At 36.5% G+C, this 12,663-nt stretch overlaps 1 protein-coding gene across 1 annotated transcript in view; it reads right to left on the bottom strand.

Annotated features, from left to right (window-relative positions):
* Positions 1–12,663, bottom strand: part of LOC114049812 (nuclear valosin-containing protein-like) — a 93,183-nt gene that overhangs the window by 52,149 nt on the left and 28,371 nt on the right. The window contains exons 11-12 of the mRNA XM_027871225.1: positions 7,289–7,406; positions 1,534–1,678 (exon numbers count right to left, since the gene is read on the bottom strand). Coding sequence (XP_027727026.1) covers positions 1,534–1,678; positions 7,289–7,406 — 263 coding nt within the window. The remainder of the gene's footprint in view (positions 1–1,533; positions 1,679–7,288; positions 7,407–12,663) is intronic.

Raw genomic sequence — 12,663 nt, 5'->3', positions numbered from 1 at the left:
AAACAAACTTTTGACTATTAGTACCAATGTTTTACATAATAAGTAACTTATGACTTTGGAGTTGATGACCTCAAAAATCCTTTCCAATTCTAACGTTTTGTGATTCTTTTCAAAGCTACCTGGCAGCCTAGGAATGGAAAACTGTATTTTTAATTCTAGATTACAAGTACAAAAGTCATCTTCGAAAAATTTACCTTAAGGTCTATGGACGGGGCAGCTAGGTGGCGCAGGGAAGAGAGCTCTGGCCTTGGAGTCAGGAGGACCTGAGTTCAAATCCAGCCTCAGACACTTAACACTTACTAGCTGTGTGACCCTGGGCAAGTTACTTAACCTTGATCGCTTCACCAAAAAGCCAAAAAAGAAAAAAGAAAAAAAGATCTATGAATAAGGGAAGAATTTATGACCAAACAAGAGATAGAAAGGAACACAGGATGTAAAATGGATAATTTTGATTACATTAAATTAAAAACTTTTTGCACAAAGTCAATGCAGCCAAGATTAGAAGGAAAGCAGGAAACTGTGGGAAAAAATTTTACCGCAAGTTTCTCTGATAAAGGCCTCATTTCTCAAATACATAGAGAACTGAGTCAAATTTATAAGAATATGAGTTGTTCCCAAATTGATAAACAGTCAAACGGTATGAATAGGTAGTTTTCAGAATTCAAAGCTATCTAAAGTCATGTTCTAAATCACTATTGACCAGAGAAATGCAAATGAAAACAACTCTGAGGTACCACCTCATACCTATCAGATTGATTAATATGATAGGAAAGGAAAATGACAAATATTGGAGGGGAAGTGGAAAAATTGAGACACTAATGCACTGTTGGGAGAGTTATAAACTGATCCAACCAATCTGGAGAACAACTTGGAACTATGCCCAAAGGTCTATAAAACTGTGCATACCCTTTGACCCAGCAATACCACTGCTAGAAAGGTCCCATATGCACAAAAACATTTACAGCACATCTTCTTGTGGTGGTAAAGAATTGGAAAGTGAGGGGATGCCCATCAACTGGGGAGTGGCTGAACAAGTGTACTATATGACTGTACTATATGACTATATAGAAAGAATACTATTGTACTATAAGAAATGATGAGTAGGATTGGTTTCAGAAAAACCTGGGAAGACTTAAATGAACTGATACAAAGTGAAGTGAGCAGAAGCAGGAGAACACTGTACACAGCAACAGCAATATCATAAAGATGATCAACTGCAAATGACTTGGCTATTCTGATAAAAAAAATGATCCAAGACAATCCCAAAGGACCCAAGATGAAAAATGCTATTCACCTCCAGAGAAAGAATTGATGGGAGTCTGAATGCAGATTAAAGCATAATTTTTTCACTTTATTTTTCTTGCTTTTTTTCTTTTAATATGGCCAATATGGAAATGTTTAGCATGATTTCATTTGTGTAACTGGTATCACATTTCTTGCCTTCACAATATGTGAGGAGAGAATTCAGAACTCAGAATTTTTTTTAAATCAATGTTAAAAATAAATAACAATTTTAAAAAACAAAGAATTCACCTTTCTCTGGATGCTTCATCTGGAATACCCAAGCAAATTTCTCTGTCAAACCTTCCTGCACGTCTCAACGCCGGGTCCAGTGAGTCTGGTCTGTTGGTAGCTCCAATTACTAAAACCTGTGCCGTAGCAGCCAGATTATTCAGGTCTAAAAGAAAAGAATCAATCAAGGAACTGGTGAAAATATTAACCCTTTAGATTTATCTTAAAGATTTTGTTTCACAATAAACTGATAGTGGTCTAGAGCCAAGATTAGAGGGAAAGCAGGAAACTGTGGAAAAAATTTTTACAGTAAGTTTTGCTGTACATCTGATTCCAGGAAATAATTAATATTGTTGTTTTTCATTAACCTTGACCTTTCTACATACATCATCTTCTAACTACTTTACTTCATCCATCTTCACAATATCTGAGTAGAAATGTGCAGTTATTGCTCCCATTTTTAGATAATCTAAGGCAGAGAAGTTAAATGATACAGTCCTAAGTCCAACAGTAAGCTTTCCTTCCTAACAGTGGGAATGTTCACATACATGAATCTGATATTTTTATTGCTTGATTTGAGTTAGACAATTCCAAAGGACTCCTGATGAAAAAATGCTATATACCTCAAGAGAGAGAACTGATAAACTCTTGAGTGCAAATTGAAGTATAATTTTCTCACTTCTTTATCTTGCTTTTTAAAAATATGGCTAATATGGAAATGTTTTGTATGATTTCACACATATATAACTGATACTATATTGCTTGCTTTCTCAGTTGGGGGGGAGGGAGGGAATTTGGAACTCAAAAGTTTAAAAGGAAAGAATGCTAAATACACACACACACATTTTTTTAAAAGAGAAAAAAAATTATTTGAGTTACTTGTGCCATCCAATTCAAGAAGAAAGATGATTATTGAATTCCAATTTAAGTGGTTAAGTAAATTGTAAGTAAAAAAGTAAAAAAAAAAAATTATCCACTTGGAAGCCGTTATGGAAATCACAACAAAAAACCCCAACAACCCCAACTCTCATGCCACAAGGCATCCTGCTACTTTAAATTTATTTAAGGTCTTCTTATGTTAAGGTTCCTAAGCATTTATATATAAATCCATACCATATAATTTATATATTGTTTTTGCATTATGCCTACAAAATTGCATATCTAATCTCTACCTAATTAGGTTGTGAAATTAGGAGATAAGCACAAAGATAAGATTTATATATTCTACTTTATTTGTATCCCTTGAGTCTTACTAGTGCTATGTTCTATAATGATTTGATCAATTAATTAATCAGGAAGATCAACAATTTATTCAATCATTAGCATAAAAAAGACCATTCCACCAAGACTTCCTGAGGAGAAGGATTAGTACAGAATACTATACTCCTGGTATAGAATACTACATTTGCTTTTGGACAAAAATGACAGGTGGGTTAGTGTTACTGAACTACTTTTCCTCTGTCCCCATCTTTGTTTTTTTAATCTTTGTTACATGGGTTGGCTCCCTGGGTGAGTAGAGGGATAGATGCATACACAAAGGCAATGTAAAAACAAGATACGATAAAAATAAGGTAAAAAACAAATAAAGGTACTCCTTTCTTTTAAAATTAAATAAAATTAGGGGTAGGAAACCTGCCAGAGCTGGGGTCTTGTTCTGACTGCTAAACATTTCTAGAGGAAATTTCAATTTTATATTTTTCTCAGAACTCATTTCAAATTAAGTACAGTCCTAATTATAAAATATTTTAAACAAAATGTAGCTTTACTGCTTTTTGAAATAAGTATTGAAGCTAGTTAATAAAGCTTGATAGAGATTCTTAGAAGAACTTTTAATGAATAAAAATCCAATTTGTAATTAGCATAAGTAAAAGGGTATTCTGAGTACACAAAAACAATTAAAAATAACTTTCTCAAGTATCTGAATATTCTCCACTACAAGTACCACCAAAGGTACTTGGGTCTTTCCACTATCCTCTTCTTCCTTGACCTTTCCATAACATTTGCCACCACTGAATGCTACCTCCTCTCCTGGTCATTCTGACATACTTCTGATTCTCCTACCAGTATGGTTGTCTCTCCTCAATTCAATTCAACCAACATTCATTACTGTGTGAAGATATTACTAGGTAATGAGGATTAAATAAAAAAAATAGAACAGTACAGTCCTTGCCATCAGGAAGCTTATTATTTACTTTAGAGAATGTATCTATAATATGCATGGAAAAGTAAAAAAAAAATTCAATTAATTGTTAACAACTCAAATTATCTGAATATTCCCACTAAAATGTTACTGTGCCAAAATACAACTTTCTGATAATACCACAGCAGGTTGCAGAAGATCATAAGAGTAGAGAAAGGAAAGGGCTTAGGAATAGAAATGAAACTATGGTTCAGGCCACTGAAGGGCCAGGGCACCAAAAGTTGGTCAAGTTCCTTCAGGTACCAGGAATATGGCATGTTACCATTCCCCCTCACTCTCCCCCCATAAGTGCCCATTTGGATAATATTCCTATAATCATGACTCATGTCCCCCATGACAAAGAATAGAGCTACATCCTGCGCAGGTTTTACCAAAGATTACAATGCACGAAGAGCTCCCGGTTGAATTATTTGGGGAATGGGAGGTGGGGGAGGGGGAGAGGAAAGTTACTTAGAAATTCAGAAAGGTTGACTCATCCAACTGAATCAAAATACATATTAAAGCACAACTGAGGCACAATCTCCTAATCTCCCTGACAGTCTAATCATATTCATTTCTTACTGTTGTCAAACTTAACATTTTGTTTCTTACACTGTCTCACTCTATTCACCAACCTATTACTTATCACACTCTCATCCTTTCCCCACAAATTTTTATCAACGTATCCTCCACATGAGGCCCAGGAAATTTCAACATTTACACATGTGGTGAAGAATGATGACATTAAATAACCACAAAAAATTATGAAACTTGGCTTGGGTGGGGGAATAATAAGGGAATCAGGAATATGGCATGTTACCATTCTCCCTCCTCCTCCCCCTGGAAAAAGAAGAATGGGGAAGCATATGAAAATACACTCTCAGTTTGCTGACTGTCTATACTGAGTGCTAACCAAGGTACTGTCCTAGGTTCTTTTTTTCTCTCTCTGCTTTCCTTTGGTGATCTGATCTAGAATGGAGTTATCAGCTCTACAAAAGGAACATTCAAATCAATACACAGATCCCTAATTTTTTCCCCCGAACTGTATATAAAGTCTTACATTGCAAAACTACCAGACAAGTCTCCACTTGGATATCCTGCTTGCAACTTAAACTTAAGGAGCTCCAAACTACAATTATTCTCTCTCCCAAACCCCATCTGTCCCTCCTCAAACTTTTCTATTTTGTTAGTGGTATCACTACCTTCCAAGAGACCCAAGTTCAAAACCTTAAACTTGTTTTTAACTCTTCCCCACCCTTTACTCCTCACAACCAAGCAGCTGCCAAATCTTGCTGAGGCTTGACAACACCTCCCAAATCTGTTCCCTTTACTCCATTTACAATCACCATCCTAGTTCAGACCAATTACAAAGTCTCCTGATTTCTTGTCATTCCCTCTCTTCAAACCACCTTTTTTGCAGATGACAAATTAATCTTCCTAAGGTACAAGTCTGACACTCAAAACCCTTTCAAAAATCTCTATGGGATTAAATACAAACTCCTAAGCCTGGCAACAAAGAAACTCCATAATCTGGCTCAGACCTATCTTTCCTACCGAACTGCCTATTACTCACTCCATTCAAACATTCTACTTTCCAGCCAAAGTTGGCTACGAGTTATTCCATAAACTAATTAGGTTCTCCTAGTCAGGCCTGGGATTTCAAGGTGTAGAGATAGAGCCATACAAGCAAATTTTCCAACTATCGATTTTAATGACACAAAATAAATTAATTTAGTGCATCCTCAATCAGCTGGTTCCTTCTTTATTGCCCTCAAACTTTCTCCGTTTTCCTACCCTTAAAAAACCTTCACTAAATTCCATCATCCCCTCAAGACAGCATCCTGTATCTCTTCTGTCTCAGCCTAATTCCCTGAAAAAGCTCTTTAAATTTGTCTTTACTTCCTCTCCTCTTACTCCTCCAATCCTCTGCAACCTGGCTTCCAATCTCATCACTCAACTAAAACTACTCTCTCCAAAGTTACCAATCATCTCAGACCTGCCAAATTTGATTTTCCCTCCTTAGTACCCCATACTCACCCGGGGAACAAAAGTGAACAAATAACACCTATTCTCTAGGCTATGGCATACCAATGGATAGACAACAATTCATTTATTCTGGATGCATGACGACCTAGAAAAATTCTTGAACAGGAGGAAGAGAACAGATTGGATTGTTTTCAATGAATGACCCAGAGCTTTTCCTAAAGGACTAGCTTTTTAATATCAATATTATTAAGGTTATATTATATGGCTTTGGGTTATAGAATACCACGACAAAGAATTAAAGTTGAAGATCACTCAAAGGGCAATTGAGAGATGAAAGGGGACATATTGCACTGAAGAAGCAATAACACCTGGAATGATATGGATGTATAAGCAGAAAAGGAGATAGGCTAGTCATACTGCGAAAAAAGGAATAGTCGACAAGACAGCCCTTACTGGATTTTGTAGTTGCAACAACTGAGTATGTGGCCCTATCTCTGGGTCTTGAAAAACAACCAGAGTTAAATAGTAGAACTTACCAAGTTCAGAGAATATATGATAGTTCAATTTGGTTGGCATGTGTTATTTCAATGACAAGAGGTTTAGAAGAAAGCTACAACACACTGCTGAACTCCCTGGGGAGGCTTTCTGGACAAATATGATTAGGAGTGTGATAAAATCTAGTGAAACATCAGAGAATTCCTAGCAGTGTTTGATATATTAGGCACTTAAAAAATTTTGTTGAATTGAATTAATTTTTCTCATGATCTTGTTCACACTATGAATTTACTTAGTAAAAATTCATGTCTGAATCAGCAGAAATTCCAACTGAATGGAATCAAAATAAACGGTTATTTTTTAAAAATAAACCTTAAAAATGTGTAAAACAAAGCACCAGTGAAAATGCCACTGTTTGGAGTACAATTATTTAAGTTGTGAAATTTTATGTTCTGGCTTAAAGGATAATCCTTCTAAGTCTTATATTCCTTTGAAAGTTGATCCAGATTCAGAGATGCTAGACTTCTTAAATGACATGCCTCATGTTCTCACGTCTAGTGGAAAAGATAACTGGACTTGAATTCATAAAAACTGGGTTTAAGTCCCTTTTCTATGGCGTGACTTTGGGCAAGTCACTTCATTTCTCTATTCATTTCTCTAGTTTTCAATTTTGTGATAGGTAAAAATACAGATATACTAGTTACACAAGCAACTTCAAAGAGTTATTGAGCATCAGCTAAGATAATGTATGTAATGTATTTTATAACTATACAGCACTATAAACATAAACTATCATCTTAATGATCCCTAGTATAGGATCTCAAAGAGCAAACTACCGTCAGGAAGATATCAAGGCTTAAAAGTCAAAAGAACACAGGATATAGGTAACCAAAAAAATGAGCAGTTAGACTTTAAAATCACAAAAACTTACACAAATGCCAATACCAGCAAGCACATTTCTACTTCAGATTTAAGTAGGTGCGCAAAGCAAGCAGCATTCTACAATGGAGATTATCTAGTCCTAAGAGTCTAGTGGAATTGGCTGTCAGCCCCCTTAATAAAAATTGTACCTTTAAAAAAGAGTGTTTTTCAAACAAGTACTTATTTTAAACTAACCATCCATGCAGACTAGGAGCTGGGCCACAATTCTCCGTTCCATGTCTTTTGAAGCAACTTCTCTTTTGGGGGTGATAGCATCAATTTCATCAATAAAAAGGATGCAAGGTGCATTTGACTAAAAATAAGAATGCCATAGTAAGTGATTCGTGAAGATATCAACAATCCAAATACTGAACAATACTGAAACAAGTTATGGAAGCACTCACATCATTAAAAAACTTGGAAGTTTTAAGATCACACATTAATACCAATATCTTTGACCCAAAGGGAATCTAGATGGTTCTGAAGAGACATATAAAGAAATACAAGCAGAAATAGTTGAAAAAAACAAACCACTAGATTTCAATAAATTTTTAGTAAGCACCTACTATGTTGTAGGCACTGTGCTAAGGATAAAAAGATAACAATGAAAAAGTACTTGACCTAAAGGAGAAGACAATATATACATATATAGGTACAAAATAAATACAAAGACATTTGGGGGAAAAGAAGGGCATCAGCCAGTGAGAAGACATGAAAATGAGAAGATTATGGAGAAGGTGGTGTTTGATCAGAGTTTTTAAGGAAATGAGGCATTCTAAGAGGCAGAGGCAAGGAGGAATTCTAAGCAAGAGGGAAAGCCAGTATAAAGACACAATCAATGGAGTGTCCCATGAGAGGACAGTAACAAGGCCAGTTTGGTTGCACTGTAGAGTTCGAATGTATGAATGAAAAAGCATGGTAATAAGCTCTTATAATGTGCCAAGCATTGTAATGGGAATACACATATAAAAGGAAAACAGTTGTTGTCCTCAAAGAACTTAGATTCCAATAGGGGGAGAAAACACATATAAGAACAATGTAGCTATAAGATGGACAACAAGGCCTAGTAGTCAAGAAGGTGCAGCTCCAGGGTGAATGGCAAAGCATGGTGTCCTAGATTAAGGTGACCCTCATGAAAAAGTAATTTCAGTTGATGATTCCACTCATTGAAGTGGTTTCCCATAGCCTGGGCTGATTCTACCAGCTTTGCTTGAGTGATGTCAGAAAGCCCAGGAATTGGTCTGGAGCTGAGCAAGCAGCCTAGGTTTCCTTGGTCACTTATTCCCATAGCCATAACAGCCTAGATGCTGTCTGACATGCTAAAGGAAGAGATTCTGCCATGGAATGTCTTATTAGGACATATACTATTAGGTACTGTTGCTATGTTAATCAATTTTCCTTTGTCATAAGGGAAGGCTTTATGTAGTTAGAGTGCATATGGGCAAGTGAACAATATATTCTAACAGACAGATCTAGAGGATATTCCATGAGACTTCTGATTAATTGCCCCAAACTGATCAAATGTCATTTTATAATCCCATCCAGAGTTATGATTTTTTTTTTGCATATCATTGATTACTTGATTCTTATTCTTAAAGCATTCTCTTCTTTCATACAGGACATAAAATAAACTTCAATCACATTTTTAGATGGAGGGTGCAGAAAATCTCTTGCTAGAAAACTCTTTAAAAATACTGATGCTCCAAGAAAATTTCAATCTGATGTAAGATCAGTAAAGAACAATAAACTAATTAGATAAATGCCATTTCAGTGGCATGCTTTCATTTTCAAACCATAACTCACTGTCTTCTTGTTCCCTACTGTCCTTAAGGTAGTTTTTTCCCCCTCTAATTCCTCAGCAAAGAATGTCAAGTTATTTCATAATGGTAAAACAAATGGTAAAAACAAATAATAATGTTTATACTTCCACCTTCCTGAAGTGTGAGACTCACATCAACAACATGGCCAGTCAATAAGGTCGAAAAGGTAGCTTATAGGTAGGTCTAGTCTAGAAGAGCTTTACATGCCAAATAAAGGTTCAATCTGATCCTAGAGAACCAGTGCAATTTACTTACAGTGACATGGTCAGATCTGCACTTTAGGATTGATGAGTTTTGCAAGGATGTGGCAAGACAGCAAGAGAATGAAGGCAAAGAGATCAATTAAGATGTGAGTCCAGACCAGAGATGTTGAAAGTATAAAATAAGGTGGCAGCTACATGAAAAAAGGGATGTGAGAAATGTTGATGTGGAAATGACAAGATCTGGTAACTGAGAGGTTAGGTGGCCTGAAACAGAAGTCAAGGACACTGCCACGGTTTTAAAACTGGGTAACTGGAAGAATACACTGGTCTCCTTGACAGAAAAAGGGAAGCCCAGATTCCATTTTTGCTCATCACTTACTACCTATGTGACCTTGAGCAAGTGATTTAACCTCTGTGTTCCTGTTTCCTCATTGGTATTATATCTACATACGAGCTATCTCACAGGATTACTGGAAAGACTGAATGAAATAATGAACACACTTACTACCTCATAGGATTATGTTAAAGACTGAATGAAATAATAGATGTAAAGAATTTTCTGAACTATAAATACCAATATATTACTTGTTATTAATATTATTTTCTAAGTCCAAGCTTTATGATAAGACACAACTAATGGAAAGTCGAGGATCACTACAAGTGACACAGACATTAACTTTCAGTCCTAATACTCAACTTGGTTGTCTATGTACTCCTATGAAATATAGTTTAATATAAATATCAAGAGAGAGGCTCATTTTGAGGCATACTGTTACAAAACAAAGATGGCAAACCCTAAGGTATAGAGTATAAACAGTTTACCTTTGTTCTTTTTTTAGAAATGGATTCTGACATGGTGTACAGTGAGTTAAAAATAAAGATATGTATTTTAGAGCAGAAGTTCTTAACTTTTTTATTGGGCCATGGACTCTTTTCGCAGTCTGGTGAAACCTATGGATCACTTCTCAGGATAATTTTTTTAAATAAATGAAAAAAAATGCCAAATTTCAGAGGTTGGTAAAAATAAAGATGTTAGTCAACATGCATTTATTAAGTGCCTACTATTTGCCAGGCACTGGCAGGAAAGATAAAAAACAGTCCCCATTCTCAAGGAGTTCATATTCTAATGTGGGAGACAACATGCAAACAACCACATACAAACAAGATATATACAGGATAAATTGGGGATAGTCTTAAGGTTAAAGGAGGACTGGGAAATCCTTCTTGCAGAAGGTAGAACTTCAGTTGAGACTTGAAGCCTGTACAACAAGAAGCAGAGATAAGGAGGTAGAGAATTCCACCAACAGGGGACAGTCAGTGAAAATACTTGGGTCAGGAGATGAAGCATCATGTCTCAAAACTTGTTCTTCTTGAACTCTGCTGAAGATACCTTCTTTTCCTTGATACCATCTTATCTCCAGGTTTGTGGAATACTACTCTCTCTTGGTTATCTTCCTAACTATGACTGCTCCTTCTTATTTGCTTTTGCTGGAAATTCATTCAGGTCACACCCGCTTATCTTGGGTGTCCCATAAGTGCTTGGTCCTGGTTCCTCTTCTCCTGTCCATCTATACTACTTTACTGGGTGATCTCAACAGCTCCCATGGATTTAATGATTATCTCTACAGTAATGACTCACAAATCTACCTATTCAGCCCTAACTTCATCTCCAACAACCTTTCAGACATATTAAACTAGATGTCCAGTAAACATCTTAAAATCAACATGTCCAAAACTGAACTAATTATCTTTCCAACTAAACCTTCTCTCCTTCCAAATTCCCAACTTGATGTTGAAGGTATCATCATCCTCCCAGATACCTAGGCTCACAACTTAGGTGTCATTCCCAACTCCTCAGTATCTCAACTCCCCTTCTCCCCCACATCCAATCTGTTGCCAAGGCCTGTGGATTTTTGTAACATCTCTTGACTACAGTTCCTTCTCACATCTGACATGGTCCCCACTCTAGTGCAGGCCTTTATCACCTCAAACCTGAACTAATGCAATAGCCCTCTAGTAGGTAGGCCAGCCTCCAGTCTATCCCCACTCCAGTCTATCTCCCATGCAGCTGACAAACTGATTTTCTTAAAGCACAGGTCTGACCATGTTATCACCCAATTCAATAAATTCTAGTGGCTTATCACCTCCCAGGAGCAAATATAAAATCTTTTCTTTGGCTTTCAAAGCCTTTTATAACCTAGTCCACCTTTACCTTTCCAGTCTCCTTATACCTTACAAGCACTCCCCTCCCCTTACTGTATATCCTTTGATTCATTAACACTGGCCTCCTTGCTGTTCCAAAAACAAAACATTTCATCTCTTGGCTCTAGCCATTTTTACTAGCTGTCCCCCATGCCTGGACTGCTCTCCCTCCTCATCTCTGCTTCCTAACTTCCTTGAAGCACCAAGTAAAATCCCACCTTTTATAGGAAACCTTTCCCAATCCTTCTTAATTCTAGTGCCTTTTCTCTTTTAATTATTTCCTTTTTATCTTATATATAACTGTTTGCCTGCTATCTCCTCCACTGGATTATGAATGCTAGAACTGTCTTTTGCCTTTTTTTGTATCCCTAGCACTTAGCACAGTGACTGGCACATTAGGCACTTAATAAATGCTTAATGATTGACTACCTGGATGATATGTGAGGAACAGCAAGGAGATAAGTATCACTGGATCACAGAATACATGGAGAAGAATGATGTTCATGGACCTCTTTATAATGTTGTTTTAGAACAGTATCTAGAACTGAAACTTACTGTTCAAGCCAATATTTATTTATTCAAAAGTAGGCCTATGGGTGGGAAGGGTAGATGCAATGGGTTAAGGATAGAAGAGATTTGGTGGGTAAAGATGTTAGCATAGTGTCTGGTACACAGTAGCGCTTAACAAATGCTTGGTGAATGACAATAAGGCTAAAATTATGCAAAATCATGAATAGGACATATCTTATTTAAAATAAAAGCCTGGCTATTCACTTTCTAGCTCTCTTCCAAATTACAAATGTTTATGGGGAAAACACACATAGATGGAAACCTCAGTGAGGTTAGGTGTCCATGGTCACAGAGCTAGTAAAATCACTGGCAGAATTCAAATTTAGGTCTTCTTCATTCCAAGTCTACCAACAGACCATATTACCAGAATGAAATCTCCAAGCATATCAAGTTTCAGTTCAGTTACATGAAAAATGGAATGGGAAGAAGAAATAAAAGAAGATATAGGATGGCATCAGGCTGAAAAATAAAAGGACAAGAATAGCCATGTCACTGGGAAAAGTAGTTCTGGGAGGAGGAGGAGTAGAAGAAGTAGCAGCACTGATCTTATGTCCTGTTAATTAAACAGGTATCACTGAAATTCTTGTAAGGCAGAAGACTCTTAAATAAGACTAGTAACCTGGAGACTACATTTGTCTCTTTAAATATAAAGATCCCAATTCCACCTTAAATTAAAATGTTATAAAGAAAAGTCATGTCACAAATATAATTCACCACAGCATTCTCCCCACTACACACACACACACACACACACACACACACACACACACACACA

This window comes from Vombatus ursinus, unplaced genomic scaffold, assembly GCF_900497805.2.
Source record: "Vombatus ursinus unplaced genomic scaffold, bare-nosed wombat genome assembly UNPS02014798.1, whole genome shotgun sequence".
NCBI classification, from domain to species: domain Eukaryota; kingdom Metazoa; phylum Chordata; class Mammalia; order Diprotodontia; family Vombatidae; genus Vombatus; species Vombatus ursinus.
The sequence above is the reverse complement of the archived record's forward strand: the minus strand, read 5'-3'. Positions and strand labels throughout refer to the sequence as shown.